Source organism: Boleophthalmus pectinirostris, unplaced genomic scaffold (genome assembly GCF_026225935.1).
Source record: "Boleophthalmus pectinirostris isolate CB_2022bp ecotype Guang Dong unplaced genomic scaffold, ASM2622593v1 HiC_scaffold_6, whole genome shotgun sequence".
Taxonomy (NCBI): domain Eukaryota; kingdom Metazoa; phylum Chordata; class Actinopteri; order Gobiiformes; family Gobiidae; genus Boleophthalmus; species Boleophthalmus pectinirostris.
The window spans coordinates 21,937,064-21,955,065 of NW_026571447.1; the positions used below are offsets into that span (position 1 = coordinate 21,937,064).

The window sequence follows — 18,002 nt, forward strand, 5'->3', positions numbered from 1 at the left end:
TTATTATTTTAACAAACACAGGTGATTATTGCTTAATACTTTTGCGAATACAAAGAATTGTTTGCAGAAATTCATTTGTTAATGTTTTTTGTTTTGTTTTTTTATACAAAGACACTGGAAGGACTGTTCAGTTTTTGTTCTAGTTATTTCATGTTGACTCGTCATCGCTGCCTGTTTCCTAAGCAACAGGCAGCAGAGTCCCAAAAGACTCGTGTCTGTGCCAAAACAGGGTCACAAAGTGTTTTAAGAGAACACAACCGCATTTACTTACTTTTCTTGTGTTAGGGGGTCAAATATGCTGGGTGCTGACTGCTGTGCAAATATAATACTGATTATATGGACTGTCTACATTACACACATAGGATAAATATGTTGTCACCCGTGAGACCTAATTCAAATGACATTTACATTTCAGATTTCTTTCATACATTTTGACATTGTTTTGTTCTACCTTTTTATTTTGAGACGATACTTGATCCGTATACTTAATAGTGATGCCAGTTTAATTAAATTTAATTATTCTTTTTCAATGGGAAAAACTTAGGCTTCTCTCTGAGTTTATAGCTGAAAAAAATCTAAATAAATAAAATGAATAAAATATACATACAATTAGGGTTGGGTAACATAGCGCTAAAAATCGTGATCTAATCCCTGTGATTTGCTAAAAATTGACATTTCATTGGTCTGGTTAATTCCTGAATTTGTCGCATTTTTTTCATTTATTGCAACTAAACAGTATGCACTGTATACATCTGTTGTGCATTTTCCTTTGACACACAAATAGGTGGTTAATGAAGTGTTTATTTAACCATAGTTGTTCCAGAGTTCAGATGGGCAGCTGCAGAGATAAGGTCATTGTGGTGAACTTCAGAGTAGCTTTAAGCCCTGTGCCACAAGCTGAGCACAGCCATCGATTCTGCCCCTTTTACTGGCGCTCAGACAGTAATGACTCCCCACATGGGTCCCCTGTCCTCACACGTGTGGAGAGGAGGGATTTTCCTGAACACTGCACCACATGCTCTCAAATTGTGATTCATTGGAAATATATGACTCCCGCATGGAAATGGATAAGACCCTCTGCTCATCCTCTGCAGGCGCTAGACAGTAACCACCACTGATGATGGTCCGGCACAGGTCCTCCAGGATATACTTATAGCCAACATTCTTTGGTGAAATCCATATTTTACAGAGAAATGGGTTTTTTCATTGCAGATGCCGATTGTTTAGAATAAAAATAAAATAAAGCAATTGATGGCTGCAAAGCTGATATTGTTGGACCGATATATAGGGCCAATTTGGATTATTTTATCCCCCCCCCCCCTCCTCCCCTCTCTCTCTACACACACACACACACACATATATATATATATATATATATATATATATATATATATAAACTTAAAGTTATAAAAACTTATGTGGTAATCTTTCAAAAGTGTATAAAGTGTTATTGCTGTACGTTTTTGGGTAATGTTGCAGTTCTTTCACATTTGTCTGATACGCAAGACGCATTTTAGCACATTGGATTGACAAACATCTCCAGATTATCTTTATGAGGCAAAAAAAAAAAAAAGAGGTGTTTGTCAATATCACTCACCAAAAGCAAATGGCAAAATAATACAACAGTACAGTTTGTTAGTGTTATAGCAGTTTGAAATTTCTTCTCCTCCCATAGTGCCTTATCACTTCCAAGCTATAGAGACATATTGAAATCGGCATCCGAAGTCTGAGTTGTCCAGCATCCTGCCTGCTGTGGTCTATATCTTCTACAAGAGTAATTGTGTGGACCAGCCTAGTTCACTGCGCTGTAATTTGAAACTCTATTGAAGTTGTAAATACAGCATCCTCTTCTTTGCTGCCACTGAGGGGATATCTGTTTTCCCCACATTTGGCCTCCTGCCGCCATTATTCACCAGCCTTATTGTCAGACACACACAAACTGCCCCAAAAACTAGCTATGGAGAACACGACGGTCACAGGAAATACGACATTGCGTTTGATCCACAAGTCTCGCTCATCCGCTACTGCACGACTCGGAACGTTGGAGGTCGATACAACATCAGCAGCTGCTCTACGAGAACGGTCCGCAACACATCTTGTTTACGACGTCGTCAACGTAAATGGATTTGTTTGGATCTGCACCTAATTTGAAATGCGGTAATGAAGCAGTCTGTTACAATGCAGCTGCCAGCCCTCAAACACCACCCCGCCACAGAACAAAGGTCTACGTTTGGGTTTTGATTGTGTTCTACTCACTGTATTATTGAGGGACAAATTACATCACAGTTCTCAAAGCCATTCTCTTATATTGGAGGTAAAATGACAGAGCTGGTGGGTCGGAGGGGCTCTGGGGTCTTTCAGTTGTCATTCTTTTAAATGGGAATTGGTTCCTTCTGTTTTCAGTGCTGGCTTCTCTCCTTTCTGTTCTGCATTGATTGTTTGTCTTGTGGCCTTGCAAATCTGTGCAGGTAAATATGACAAACGCATAATAAAAAGTTCATAACCTTGAAGTGAATACATTTTTGTGTGTGAACCAAAAACTGCTCAAATTTTTAACTTTTCAAACTGCTTGGATTTGCATTTTATTTTATTTTCATTGCTCAAAATTCCACTAAAGTAACTTTTTGACTTTGGAGTCAAACATTTAAATGCGTTATGGGAAATAGTTTGAACACTTGAAGACAGTGGTTGTGGGCCAGAGTATCACATTAATATTGTGCAGTATTTTCACTTTTGTTAAAGACTTTTAAAACAAGCAAATTGTTTGTTGGTTTATAATAAAAAATAAGTCAATATTGGAGCTTGGATTTCACTTATTCTCTCTGAACTGAATGTAACATTGTAACTGTATGAACACAAATCCAGTTGAATCCTTGTGGAAACTCAGTATTACTTTTTCTTAAGACCTCGTTCAAGAACAAAAGCCTGTCCAGATCCGTGACTATTAAATATTTACTTCCAGTGCTAAAACCCTCTTCCCCAGGTCTTTAACTAATGCAGTATTCCCACGTTTAACTCCGATGCTGAGTGCTCTCCTGTCTTGTGTGTATTCTCCACAGGTTAACAGGATTCACTATTCCTGCGCCTGTGACCAGCTCCGGCTCCATATTTTCACTCAGACTCACCAGTGACTTTGCAGTGAGCGCTCATGGGTTTAAAGCTACTTTTGAAGGTGAGTGCTTTGTCCTTTTTGTGTGTAATATGCAAAAGTGACTGTAAAAAGCGATGTCAACTTGAAATAAATGTTTTGTAGTCTGCTCAGCCATTTTCATATGATCATATTCAATTAACTTACAATCAATATGGCTTTGTAACAACACAAAAGAGTAGAAAAAGATGATCATGTTTTTGTGTGTTGTTCAGTTCATCTCTTTGTCGTGACAATTGGATTTGCAGATTTCATAAGCAGGCACAGCCCGTTTAAAGCCAAAGCATAACCAAATTTGTCCAGGTGTATTTGATTTCCTTTAGGACTCCACTGTAAAGTCATCATTGCCTTCATTCATCATAAAGTCAAACATTTGGTACCTTAAGTAAGCAAATCTCATCTCATATTTTCCAAATCCATCTCCACTCCCTGGAAGAAGTGGACCTTTCGGGCAGCTCCAGAGGTGCCTGTGAAATTGCATGGCAGATGGTGATGGGAATTGGTGGAGTTAATGGATGTAGTGAGTTATGTGTGTTGAAGCAGAGCAGAGTGCAGCAGGGAGCTGTCTAAATATGAACTGTCCTTCTGTGACCAGATCTATCCTACTCACTTTCTTTTACCCTACATTCTAACATATATACCTAAGTGTACTGGTATATACATATGGTTACAGAACTGTATAAGTATAGTCTATGGCCTGTGGAGCTTGAGGTCAGGTCAGAATTCTTTGGCCCAGTTTATGGTTAATATCTTTATAATTACTGGGCCTATCCACATGGAACAAAACTAGCACGACATCTCATACTTTCTCATTATAGCTTCAGAAAATTGTGTCATTATTCAACCTCAAAAATGTGATTGCTGTTGATTAGTGTGCCAAGTTTGTGAAGCCAATCTATAACAACATTTGTGGATTTTCGGTTTGGATATTTCTTTCACTAAATCTCCCACAGACTTATGTAAGCCCCTGTCCTCGATTTGAAACTATTACATCTTCAAATTCTAGAAAGTGAACATATAGATGCATGAATTCTCTATGAATAATTGCAGGGATATTAAGCAAATTGCCGTAAAGAGATTAATTTCAGTGTGCCATATTCTCCGCTCTCTTGCCTCTCTTAGTAAGGAGGTTGCAAGTTCAATTCTAAGGTCAATACTTTTGAAATGAAGCCTGTGTTTACTTCACATTTTGCTGTGGGGTTATAAATGGTATCTCATCCAGCCTCCTGTCTCTCCAATGGTATGCATGTGTTAACAGGATAGCCCCCAGTGAAACCATGCACAGTTTATGGTTATCTATGTCAGCCCAGCAGCTAATCAATCATTGTCCACGTGTACCGGCCTAAGGGCAAAATTGATGAGAGCGGCTTCAATCACGTTCAACTGCGACTGGCCTCCTTTTATCACACTCTTCCTGCTCCGGTTCGGAATGTCATTTGGAGAATAGTAAACAATTATTTTTTATTTTGGCTTCACATCAGTTACCTGCCTCTGACCTGTCTACTCTGCTGCAGTCTCCCCCTCCCACCTCTGAGCTGACCAGTGCTGCACCTCTCCCCTCCGTCTGTGCACTGTCCCTTGGCACTTAGGGGGTTAAATTAGATCATGCTCATTTGTCTCCATTTGTTCATATTTCAGCGTAAAGGTTTCATTATAGAGAAGGTGGTCATTAAAGGGTGGTGGAGAATATTCCCCAGACAGGTTCCATGAGTAATATTACAAGATTGAGTGATAGTAATTTACAAGTCTGATAAAGATGATTGTTATCACACGCCTGAATGGTTAAAGTAAGATATATGGAAACAGATCATAAAGATGGACAAATACAGTTTTATTTCAATTGGATTGCAGCTTTAACTGTTTATTTAAATCAGTTTGTTTTATATACACTGTTTTTCCATCTCCAAGTGTTTAACTCTGAGTTTATTATTCAAAACTTCACAACTATACATTACATCAAATAACTCACTCAATTCATTTTGCTGTTTACTTTCTGGTGATTCCCAAACAAACCCACTAGCGGCATTACTATTAAAATGGAAGCAATTCAATTAACCAATTATCAAGGGGAGGTATATTTTTGCAGTTTTCAGTGTTTACATTATGCGAAGCCATAGAAGGTCTTAGTGCTAACCCGAAACATAAACCTTTTCCCAAAGGAGTCCGGTCCTATAGGGGTGATGTCTCCAACCCAAATAAACAAATATTCAGTCGGTGTTCTCATTCATAATTCAGAGTGCTGTCTAAGTGCTGCGTACATCGGCTTCTCCTCTGTTATGCTGATATGGTTAGCTCCATTGTGGACATGAATATGGAAATAGTCTCATTCTTATGGCAGCTCGTGAGATGCTGTAGATTCCCTGAGATGATTGAATCATGACTGCAATTAAGTGGATTTAGATTTGCATTTTATGAAGGACACAGTAAAGGACAGGGACATGTTGAATCTCATTTTGTGGAGCAGCTGTCAATCTCACGTCAGGTCAGGCTCCTCTGGCTCTGAGCTGTGACTTGTGCTCAGCGCTGGCTCCACTGTTAGAGCTGTTGTTTAAACCCATTAGGTCACATTAGTGCAGGTTAGGGAATGTGTTTTGATGAAAGGGCTGTTTCAAATTATTTTTGCTATATTTTAAGATACATAAGCAGAGGTAGATATTCAATTTGCTCAATCACTTGTACTTGAATAACTTTCTAAAAAAAAAATACTTTTTGGACTAGTTTTCTGACACTATACTTTTACTTCTAATTTGAATGATGTTTAGTTTTAACTAACAGCATTGGTAAAAATGTGGTTACCTTTGTTAGTTCATGTGTAGTAACAAGCTTTATGCTAACAATATTCCATTCATCTGTCTTCTGCTTATCAGGGTCTGAGTCATGAAGGCAGCAGTCCAAGCAGGGGCTCCCATTTTTTCTTACCCCAGACACTTCCTCCAGCTCCTCTGGAGGGTCCCCAAGGCGTTCCCCAGCCAGCCCAGAGACAATATTAAATGACTCAACCTTCAGATATGATCTGTTTGCAAATTTTCTGTCTATTCCTTAAAAAGCAGAATGTATTCATTATATCGACTCATAAATCAAATTTTAAATAAAAATTATGTGGTTTCTCCATATACTTTTTACTTATAATTATGTGGTCACTACTTTTTACTTCTTCTCAGTTTATTTATTTTTTATTCCACCCGCCTCTGCACATGAGCCAATTATCTCCCAAAACTTTCCCTTTCTTTGTGTTATGCTGTAATAGTGGAGATTGCCTGAATGGTGTGTGCGCCTGGATTCCTGCGTTGAGCCTTTTCCTGGTGTTTGTCAGACTTCCTTGGATACGGCCTGAGCCTGAGACAGGAGGCAGACAGGAGGTCTACAGACTGCAGATCCTGTGGGGACTGAGCGCTCCCACCGAGAGCTCCGTCAGACTCTCTCCTCTTCAAAGAGCTGCAGTCATCAGATACACTCAGATACACACAGGGCAAATGAACAGAGTTAACCCCAGTCAAAAGGCACACCCATCACTTCATTCAGTATTTTACTAGCCCCCTCAGAGTGTATGTGATTACGGGTACTGATATGTTAGCTGTTAAGTTTCAATAGGGCTTGAAAGTTTTTAAAATTTGGTCTAACTAAAAGTAAAAGAAATGCATTTTTCCTATCTAATACACCCACTTTGTGTAATATATTTTGCCTTCCCTTCATGTAGGTGCACATCTCATACAGGTTAGTAGGTGGAGGAGGAAACAAACAAAAAAATGCTGCATAGAATTCAATATGTCATGTTTTATATGAAATGGTACAAAATAATTGGTTTTCATTCTGTTTTTATTTAAATTTCAGAGTGTGCCAACATTGGAGATCATACTTTTGAGTTGTTGTTCTTGTATACTTGCTTCACTTTAGAAGTTTTTTACGGCAATTTTAGTTTCACCAGCAGCCGAAGGTGCTTTTGTACCAGCAGGTTTTCACGAGTTTGCTTCACTGTTATTGGTTGTCCTTCAGAAAGTAAAACTGGCTGGCTTTGAGCTACTACTGTACCTAAAACTTTTGGATTCCCCAGGCTGTTTGGGAGAGGCTCATAAAAGTGGATCATCCTTTTTAATGAGGGCTACAGTCTGTTTGCAGCGCCTTCACTAAATTTGTAAACACTACTGTAATCTGAATAAAATGCACAACGTGTATTTCAATCCTACAGCTTAGTATCGTCTACATATGCCGTGAATGTGATATCTTCATCCCATTGAAAACATAGTCCTAGCAGTACGGTAACCTAGAGGCAGTGACTCTAAAAACTGTGTTTATAATTAAGACTGGGATGAATCTATTACTGTTTAATTAGAGACCTGAGGTGAGCTACTCCAAACATTTACTGGAGAAAAACTTGTTTTGTTTTAAGTCTTCAAAAACAGCTGACACAGTGTAATGACGCACCACAACAACTACTGTAGGGTGGAACAAGTCTATTTGCTAAATGAACGGTTCTCCTCAAATTATGCAGATTATGGCAACTCTGAAACCGTTCATAATTATAACATTTTCTTATTTACTTTGTTTTGCGAAAATGTCTTATTGGCTAATTAAAAGTTTCTCATGTGTGATCCAAAGTTGCCAAATTAATTTATGCCATTAAGTTTTATATTTGGCTGAATGCAATCTGGTTGGACCCCGAAACATCTGGAGCTAAAATGAGTGCGCTGTTGAGGGCGTCTCAGGTTCACTGGCGCCAAGCTGATTGAATGAATGGATTACTAAATGAGCAGTTTCTTAATGTTATCTATAGTCTACTCAGCATGTCCAATCTCAGTGCTCCCTTTAACAGGAATCCATGTCCTCCCTGTGTTGCATTGAGCCATGTGAGAATTATAGTACGCATTTTGTGCTATTTTCATATCTAAACATACATGGAGTTATGTTTTGTTGCATTCACTTAACACACAAACTCTGCATATTCAGGCTGTGTTCTTCTCTCAAATGAAAAACACTGTTTCAGCTTGTGATGTCATGCGGTAATACAGGAAGTGCCCCACTGTGTTTTAAATTCCATACATACACCTTCACTTGGATGAGTTCAGCCCAGGAATTGCCCATCTGTTCTGAACAAATGATAATAGGTAGCTGTTAACTTGAAACTTATTGCTTCATGACATCGCAAGGTGGAACAGAGCGTTTTGAGCCTTTGAGATGTAGACAGACTAATAATAAAGGACTACTCTATGTGTGAATGAAATAAAACACAACTCCAGGTATGTTTTTAATAAGAAGACAAGCATTCTAACCTGGCCAAAAGCTCAAAAGAATTTGTTTTGTATAATTTAGGTGTATACAATTTGTGAATTGTTGCTGCCAATACCAGTACAGTCTACAGTATAAACACATATAAACTGATCCAAAAATGCTAAGAATTCAAATGTTTAACTCAAAAGAATTAGAAGAACTGATCAAACCAAAGTTCTAATATGAGACATTTAGGGGTACATGATTTTCAAACTTTTCAAAAAAGTACTAATATAGGTAGTAAATGGTTACCTTCAGCTCTGTTCCCAGCTTTCACAAATATTTTTACACTTCGCTAACATTCACAAAACATTAACTTTTCAGGAGCATATACAACTTTAAAAGAACTTTTTCAGATGGCTAAGCGAAACTGTGGACCGCACAGCCCAGACAACAGGCACTCATCCCACAGCACAACAAAGAGATGTGCAAAACTTTTTCTTTTGTGTTCCTGATTGATGAACAGTTTTACAATTAGATGGAGACAGCAAAAAATAGTTAGATTTTGACAGAAATTGCTGCTTGTAAAATATATTGTGTTGGAGAACAATTTACTTATTTCCAAGAATAAACTCAATAACCCCAGTTGACTGACTTAACGCATTATTGATATTCTCAAACTGATAGACAATGCAGTCATCAGACCTGACTCCAGCATTGGTCCATGTGTACTAGAAAGTGAACACTAATCTATCTAACTAACTGGCCACTGTTGATTTTGTACTTTATCTCATGTCTATGCAAATAAGTGAAGGAAGATGATTGGTCCATTTTAATTGCAATGCAGCACCAAGGCTTGTGGGTTAGTAGCTTTTATCAACACAAATTGTAAAGTAAACATTTGGCCTTACTCTGCTAAAGTTCACAACAATTATCTTTCTTCATGCTAATGGTTTTGAAGTTGCATTTGTTTTCAGTGTCTTCTGCATATATCCAGGGGGTCTGTTGATATTTAGATTAGCTTTTGATGTGTTTAGCTACACTTTGTTGAACCCAGTACATTTAATATTTCATACAAATGCATCTAGATTTCACAGTCTCCATGAGCCCCACAGAGACACAATTGCTGTGCGAAGCCAGAATCCACACGGTGCCCTGGGTATACTCGCTCATTGAAGTTTGTGCCACATAGCTGTATTAAACATGAATATTGACATGAGCTAAAAACAGCATACTAAGAAACAATGCTGTGAGATATCAACAATAACACATTTGTCTGTGTGCTACAGCAGGCTGTACAGCCATGGATTTATTATATTAAAGTACATTTAAATTCATTTTGAGCACAAGCTCAAGGACGGAAAGAAATTTTCGCCTTATCAACAGGCCAATGCCGCATCTTTCCAGGCTTATTAACTTCTATTGATTTTTCCCCACAAACGCTGTTATGCATCTTAATGTGTCAATAAAATTCACAGTATTTGGCAAATTTTAAATGCTAAAGGGGGAATTGCGTATCTGCCTGTTTGTTCCAATTATATTTTCCAGTGTGCTATTGTTTACGGTGTTTTACAAAGGCAATACACAGGCTCATAGGTGATGCTATTTCACACCTAACCTTTAAATATTGAAAGCAACACAACATTAGCTGTGTATTTGTAGTACTTTTGTATTTGTAGCTGCCTGCTTTTTGCTCATTTACAAGGGAGATGAGGTGTGCAAATAGCCACAAGGCTCAGACGCATCTGTTAAATGCAATATGAATGGTTTAAAATAGCATCTAATTGCTGCTCTAAACAAACTGCAGTGTTGTTCTGTGTAATTACAAACAAAATCTACCTAGAACTGTGAAAGCTAGAACTGCATAGTGCTTGTGTCCCTTGCACATGAGGGTATGGTCAGAAGAACGGCTGACAGATTTTATAGTAATAATGTATGGATATGAGAAGTAATAGGTATGCTGTTTTGTTTGTTTTCTTTTTCAGAACTCAGAAGCAGTGCTTGTGGTAATCCAGGGGTTCCCCCGAAAGGAATTTTAAATGGGACCCAGTTTAATGTGGGTGATAAGATCCGGTACAGGTGTGTGAGTGGCTACGTGCTGGATGGCCACTCCCTCCTCACCTGTGTGAGGAACACTGGAGGCGTGTCCGTGTGGGACTTTCCTGTGCCACTCTGCAGAGGTAAGACCTTTACTCTGTGTTCATTGTGGTTATTAATATATATCATAATATGGCAAACACACATGTAAGTCCAGCCTTTAAAGGGAAAAAAGTGTTTTAAATGGCCATTCACTGATGGATATTCACTACTAAGAAATTATTAAAATTATTATTAACTCAAGGTGCCATCTCTACAAAGCTATGCATTTGTCAGCATCATATTGCTCCTAACCATGCTCTGTCTCTGCCGGGGTAAAAAGCATGTGTACATGGAAATGTGTCTCTCTTTAAATTGCATGTATAAATCAAATGACATTGTGCATGTTTAAAATGCTGAAAGGCTTTCGTGCTTTTACCATGGCAAAGATATAGTCTTGTTATTGTTTGGTTGTAATTGTTTCCAGTTGTCAAATTTCACAACAAATCAAAGTGATTCATGAGGATGGAGAGTGCTGTGTGTATGTAGTGTTAAATTTACTACATGTTTCCCTGAAGAAATGTCAGACTGACAGCTTATTGTTTCACTTTCCCCCTCACTGTTTGATTTCCCAGAATTACATTTTAAGTTAATTGCAGTGCGTGATTGACTGTGGACTGGTGTGTGCGTCTGCTCTGCCCCACAGTTAAATATGCATGTCTTAATTTGATATATTGATTTAATTCCAAACTCGTGAGATTGAACTGATTTGACTTGAAGACGTTGACTGAAGCCTTGCAAGTTAATGAAATAAATTCCTGTAGGGCAGCTTCTATCAGTACTGGGATAAGCTACACGTATAACACGATTATAGGCAGTATTTAATACGGCTGAAACTGAGTTTATAATTCATCTGGTTTTGCTTCTAAATGACATTAACAGCAATGGTCTCTCATGAGGAAATGAGGTGTCTGTCTTAATTGTGAGGAGTTATCAATTGCATAGAGTGTGCTATTATTGTAAATCAATTATTTGTTCTCATAAAAATTTGAATGCTTGCTGAAAGCTGAAAGCGCCATTGATGCAATGTTTGTTTTGGCTATACTGATGGTATTTATTTATAATTTGCTAAACTGCGAGACCTTCTATGCATTGACAATATCTCTATCTTGATCTCATATAGTTTTCATTCGACAGACCATCTCTACTAGTTGCTAATGAGTAAAATAACTGGGCAAACAAGAAGTCATGGCCGATTTGAACACATTTTTCTTTCAGCCAGTTAAAATGCTTCGTCATCTAAACAGTAGCATGAGGATTAAGTGAGAAAAGCCCACTTTCTAGATATACATCCCTGAGCATTCCCAAAGCCAGCAGAACAAATTTGCACTTGCAGACTCATTCGACAGTGCCGAGCGCAGCAGAAAGGAAGTGGTGGAGCATATGCTGGAGCAGTGACACGCTCCGAGGAAATACTGAAGACGAAGGAGGGCTCTGTCCCTTTTAAAGACAGTGTGAGCCTTTAGCCAAAGGCATGCTAACATGTCCATTGTCCTGGGCCGCACATGGTCCAGACACTTTGTAAACCCTCAGTGCAGCCAGATGCTCCTTTGATCTTATTCCTGAGAGACGCTGGCCTTTCTGCCCATTGTTTTACACAATACTCATCACTACAGGCCAGTCTCTGTGTGCTCGCTCCAGCTCTGCATCAGTCCAGACTCATCGCTCTTTCAACATGTCACCTCCTTTTGTGGCGTCATTCCACTTTTATGTTCATACAGTCTCCTCAAGGCCACTGTATAGAGCTTGGGATGAACATTGGAAAACAAGTGTTACCATGGAAATCTGCCATGTTGGAAGCTGCAGTGCCAAAAGCTCATTGCGATGCATTAGCCAGAACAATGTTTTTAAAAAAAAGAGCAGTTGCACGACAAGATGCTGGGTCACCATTAGTAAATACATGTACTTCTAGTCTCTATAGTGTCAGAATACTTGAAAATTCAGTGTTGTGTGATGATACATTGCCCAGTTCTTTGCCCTGGGTCGTTTTTATAGTTCTCTGTCTCTTGTTATCTGTGCCATTTTGAAGAGTCAAAAGGCACAGGTCAGTACTACAGAAAAATGTAGAAATAGTAAGGTAACCACACACATAATACACATAAAAATAATTCTGTGCTTGTTTATTTTTGTAATGATCGTACTGAATTGGCATTTAACAGAAAACTTGTCTTTTTTTTTTATTCATGTGAACTACATCTATTTAAAAATCCCATTTGAATAGAACAGTATGCTGTAATTTCTGTGTTTTAATTGTGGTGATTATATGCAAGTAGTGGTTTCAAATATAGACTCTTCATAATATTGTTGTATCATAGTACTCCATATGGCGTATTGTATGGCTCTGAAAGGGTTAGACAAGTGCAGTCAGGACCAGTAGAATAGGCCCAGAATTAATGGATATTGTAATTGGGAGTTGCACCCGAGCCCCTGAAGACCTCATTTCGATTACTTTCATCTAAATTGTCTCTGGACATTCATTAAAGCGGGCAGTGAGACAGCGAACGGGGCTGCGGCTGCATGGCCACACGAATATGGGCTATTGATACAGAGCTCCATGCAGCATAAGAGCAAAATGAGGACTCACAAAAACCTCTCTAATGCAGTTTGGTTCAATGGAACAAACAAAGATGTCTGAGCGCCATAGCTCTAATCATCCGATGTACCATTTGCCAGCGCTGCACTTCTGCTTTAGGTCTTCTGCCTGTACTTTCAGTCCTCCCTTATATTATCATTATTACATGAAATATTTCAGGAACAACAACAAGCATAGAGCATCCTTTATTCTACTCACTGATGACGATGTTCAGATACTGTGCCAAATGTAATTGAAAATCATTTGCGGTCTGTTGCAAAAATAATTTCTTACTCTTAATAGGTACATAGGCTGTTTAAATCAGGGTTTCTGTTCTATTTTGAAATACAGATGCAGGATTTTATCAAAAGTAGATTCATTTCTTCTTAGTAGCCTTAGTTTAATCTCTCTTTATGCCATAGGACCTAGAATCAATGAAGAATCACATCTCAAAAGTAACCATGTTAAGATTTTAGATTAGGGCTGCATTGATCCAGCTTTTTCAGTTCTGATACCAATATGGGATATTAACCAATACCAGTGTTCTGACTGAAAATGGTATTTTTGTTCTCTCAAAACACAGTTAATTTACTAGATTAATCATATTGTGTTATGTAACTGTTATGTGTCCTCCAAATAACTAGTGAAGATCTTAACATCATGAGACATCAGTCAGTAAATAGTCAAACCAGGATATCAGCTGAACCAGTATCATGGAAGCAATACCCAATCCAGCAAATTTTCCTGGATCGGCACTAAGATTCATAACCGGCATCCCTAGTTAGGATGCATGTTTTAAATGGTGAGTCAATGAGACAAAATGGAGTTCTGAGCCTGTCCTTGCAAGTCTAGATAGTAGCTTCTTTACCATTTCATTATTTTACCTATTATATGTGTAAAACTTTTTGTAGTCACACTAATTACTATAACCCACCCAATATATTTTCTTATTACAGTTTATACGCTAATTCTCCTGCACTAAAACTTTTCTAAAATTATCATCTGAATTATACCTTATTTAGTGGAATATGCTCGCTGCTCCAATTACTGACTTCTCTCTATTCTCTCATCCTGTTCAATGTTTAACACGACATCACACTGCTGCAAATGAAGGGCCCGCTGTAGACGGCTCCATGGCTCACATTAACACCAGGATGATTACAAAGGGAAAACCTGGGTACTGGTGGAAATTATACATGAGTTTCGACTCCTCTCTCCTTTGGGGGGAACTATTCTAAGTAGAGAGACAAGTGTTTTATATCTGATCAAAGTCAAGGGGGGTGCGCCTAATCCCTCCTCAAGTTGCATTAGAGAGCTGAAGCTGCTGATGTAAATGAGCCAGGTAAAGTAGGTCTAATCCACACCAGTATCTGTTCTTCTTAATATGAGTGCATTTCAGAGACTTTGTGTACTTACTCTACTCACCTCCTATTGATGAGCATATTTAGATTGTCCATCTTTTGTGTCTGTGGGCCTGTGGTTTGGAGGACATGGTCTGCTCATGATCTGCACCAGTGCTCGTGATGTCATCGCTCTGGTTCATGTCCACGTTTGAGTTCTGTCAATGAATTTCAACAAAGAGAGAGAGCAATACCAGCGCTTCCCAGGAGGGGGTAGCACATCCTATATGAAGCATTGTGTCAGCAGGTTAGATAAAAAGGAGAAGAAATGAAGGCAGTTTTTTATAAATATTTCAGTGAAAATGAAATGTTTCAAGAATCAACTTTGACTGAACACAAAGAAGCAAACTGGAAGTTTGATTCCATTCAAATTGGCAGGTAACTTTGTTTGGCACGTTGTACACATGTAGCCTAAATGCATTTTTCATCTGTAGTATCCGTCACAAGATTGTTAGTGTGCATATATTTGAGTTTTTATGCTATTTCACAGTAAGCTTAGAGCATAGGTACGTGTACAGTACTGAGACCTCTGATTTCAATAATAATAATAATAATAATAAAAATGCCCTTAATGGGAAGGTGCTGTGTTGCATGCTTTTAAAAGTCAATTTACCATTGAACAGGATTTGTATACAGTAAAACATAGAAATAACAACATAGTATGCTGGATGGAGGTCTATGTAAAATACCAACCATGGCTTGTTTTTGAACCCTAATGAAAGCTTCCCTCTCAGCCTAATTTGCTAATTTGTGCAGTGTAATTGGCCACACATTAATGACCCCTGCGTGAGGTCGTTATCATTAAAACTGCTTAAATAACTGTGTCATGCTTTCAAGGGTGTTTTCTTCATATACCATTTATTTCCAACTTGTTAAGATGAAAGCTGTGGCCATCTGTAACCAGGCCATAACAATTCAGTAGCTGGTCATTTTAAACAATTTATCTGACCAAAATTTAAAAAAAGATATGAGTATGTACGCAGATTTTTGTCTCTTCGACGCCCACTCGTCTTCCTCTGAACCTCTTGTGTTGTTAGCCAGTATTTTTGTTTGACAATTTGAAGCTTTCAAGATAACAGATATTCAAGTTTTCTTTTGTTATATGTGGTGCACTTTGAAAATAATGGCGTTGCTGAGAGCTACAGAAACCATGTTGTTTTGAAAGGCTCAGGGGTTAAAATGGGGGCACAAGAAGGTCAATCTGTTTTGTTTACTGGCAGTAAATAAGCTCTTGCCATGTTCTTTTTTTCACAAATTTGTTTTTTGGGAGCCTTAATGGACTCTGCTTTCAATCCATTCCTCCTTCAAGGCAGATAGCATACTGCATTTTCTACTTCAACCTTGATTTAGCATGCTGAATAACGTTTCTTTTAAAACAGGCAGCACAATTTCTACACATTTCTGTTCGCTTTTGTTGTGATACATTGAACATATGAGATTCTGTCCTTGTTCTGATCAGAGCCTTTTATACAGGAATCATAGTATGTGGACATCACTGATGTTGTATCATTTTACCATCTCTCCATCTTCCCAGAATGCCTTTGATCAATGGCGAGGCCTCCATGTCAAAAGGCACAAATCAAGTTAACTAGCATCCGAGTCATCTCAATCCTATATACGGTTCTTCTTCTGCTACCGCCCACCTCCTCACTCCTCAGACCATTGGCGAGATGCTGCACGCGGGGCTGCTTTAAGCCTGGCAGCACTGACAGGCCTGAGAGGAGCGTCGCAGAGTTATCAAAAGGGTTTCCACTGGCACAGCTGAGTGTCACATATTAGTCTTAAATGATGTGAAAACTGTGAAAGCCCTGCCATCATTAGCATTCTTCGGGGAGAGGGAGAGAGGAAAAAATGTGAGATGGATAGAGGGAGGAGAGATAGTGAGATGAGAGGGGGAGGAGAGGAAAGGAGGGGCGTGATATGAAAAGACGAAGTGGGATGGAGTGAGAGAAGAGCAAGCCACTGTTATATCAGCGGGCATTAACATTCAGCTGATGTGCTGTGGGTCCACGCTGGGAAAATATAGAATTTCAGAGCCATAGAAGGCTTGTTTATCACCACTATTTTCCACAGTTGAAAAGACATTGTGGTAAAAAACTGCATTATGAAAACTTTAAACCTTTAATCGCCTTAAACTTTCTGTGAATAAATCTTTAGCACAATTTTGTTTGTGATCTTTAAGTCTTCAAATGGCTTTGCTGTAAAATATAAAACTAAAATCATATTTTGCCCTTGAAATTACCACTTAAAATCATAAATCAAAAACTTAATTAATGTGTCAACTTTTTTCCATCTTAATACTTTAGATGTTGCACACTATGTAACTTTACTGGTTGGGTGGCTATTAGGGATGTAACAATAACGAAAACGAAATATCGTGATATCGTATCGTTAAAGTTCTCACAATAATATCGTGGACCATCACAATATCTTGAATTACAAGTCTCTTTACCGAGAGATTTGGATATTGTTACATCCCTAATCGTGAGCCTCCCCACGATATTGCAATAAATATCGTACCATGAGGTTCATACAGTGACGATATCGTATTGTGAGACTTGGATATCATTACACCCCTAGTGGCTATTACCTACCTGTCTCAAAAGAAATGTCATGGCTTTTCTCCCGGAACACCAGTTCCTCTTTTTAAATGAATCCATTTCGATTTTAACTTGAAAAACATTATATAATATATGAATTTAGGTACAACATTTCTTTTCTTTGAGTGAAGATTGGGAACACAGTAACAGGCGTTATTATCTACAGGTTTTGAAAAACAAATATATTATGTCATTGTATCAATATTATATCACTATTATATAATTGAAAGATGTAATTTATTTATTTTATGGACATTTTTGGCTAAAATGATTTGCCTTAGTGCCGAAGCTGTGGCATCAGTCTTTACCAGTGACCTACAAATACCTTCTCCCCCCCTCCCCCCCTTACTCTCTCTGTCTCTCTCTTTCTCTCTTTCTCTGTCTGACAGCGGAGGACACATGTGGGGGCACCCTGAGGGACTCCAGCGGGCTCATCTCCAGCTTCGATGTGCCCTCCAGCGACTCCTCCCCTGGGGTTGGTGGTGGCGCCGGTGGGCGAGGAGCGGCCGGAGGTTTGGGCAGCAGCGGGGAGTGCAAGTGGACCATCCTAGCCGACCCAGGGGACACCATCTCCCTGGTGTTTACAGAGTTTCAGATGGAGGAGAAGTCTGACTATCTGGAAGTGGAGGGATCAGAACCGCCCAGCATCTGGTGAGTCTCTGTGTGACACTGGACTGCTGCTGATTTAGCAGAACTGAGCACGCCATTTGAATATATTAGGCTTTTTCCTTTTCACAACATGTTAAAACCAGTAATAACTGAATAAAATTACTTTATATTTACATTTTAAGACTTTTTTTTTATCATCATTAGCCATAACCATACTCATAAAAGTATTTTAATCCTCATTTAGTGTTCATTGGTTGGCAAACTTGACTTGGCATTCTTACATAGTGGAACTACTGGTTTTCCTTCTGTTTAGGGATGTCACATTATCAAAT

At 38.6% G+C, this 18,002-nt stretch overlaps 1 protein-coding gene across 1 annotated transcript in view; it reads left to right on the plus strand.

The window, feature by feature from the left end:
* Window positions 1–18,002, plus strand: part of LOC110171456 (CUB and sushi domain-containing protein 3-like) — a 188,561-nt gene that overhangs the window by 46,875 nt on the left and 123,684 nt on the right. Inside the window, exons 3-6 of the mRNA XM_020937169.2 lie at window positions 3,060–3,172; window positions 10,339–10,533; window positions 17,451–17,519; window positions 17,574–17,712. Coding sequence (XP_020792828.1) covers window positions 3,060–3,172; window positions 10,339–10,533; window positions 17,451–17,519; window positions 17,574–17,712 — 516 coding nt within the window. The remainder of the gene's footprint in view (window positions 1–3,059; window positions 3,173–10,338; window positions 10,534–17,450; window positions 17,520–17,573; window positions 17,713–18,002) is intronic.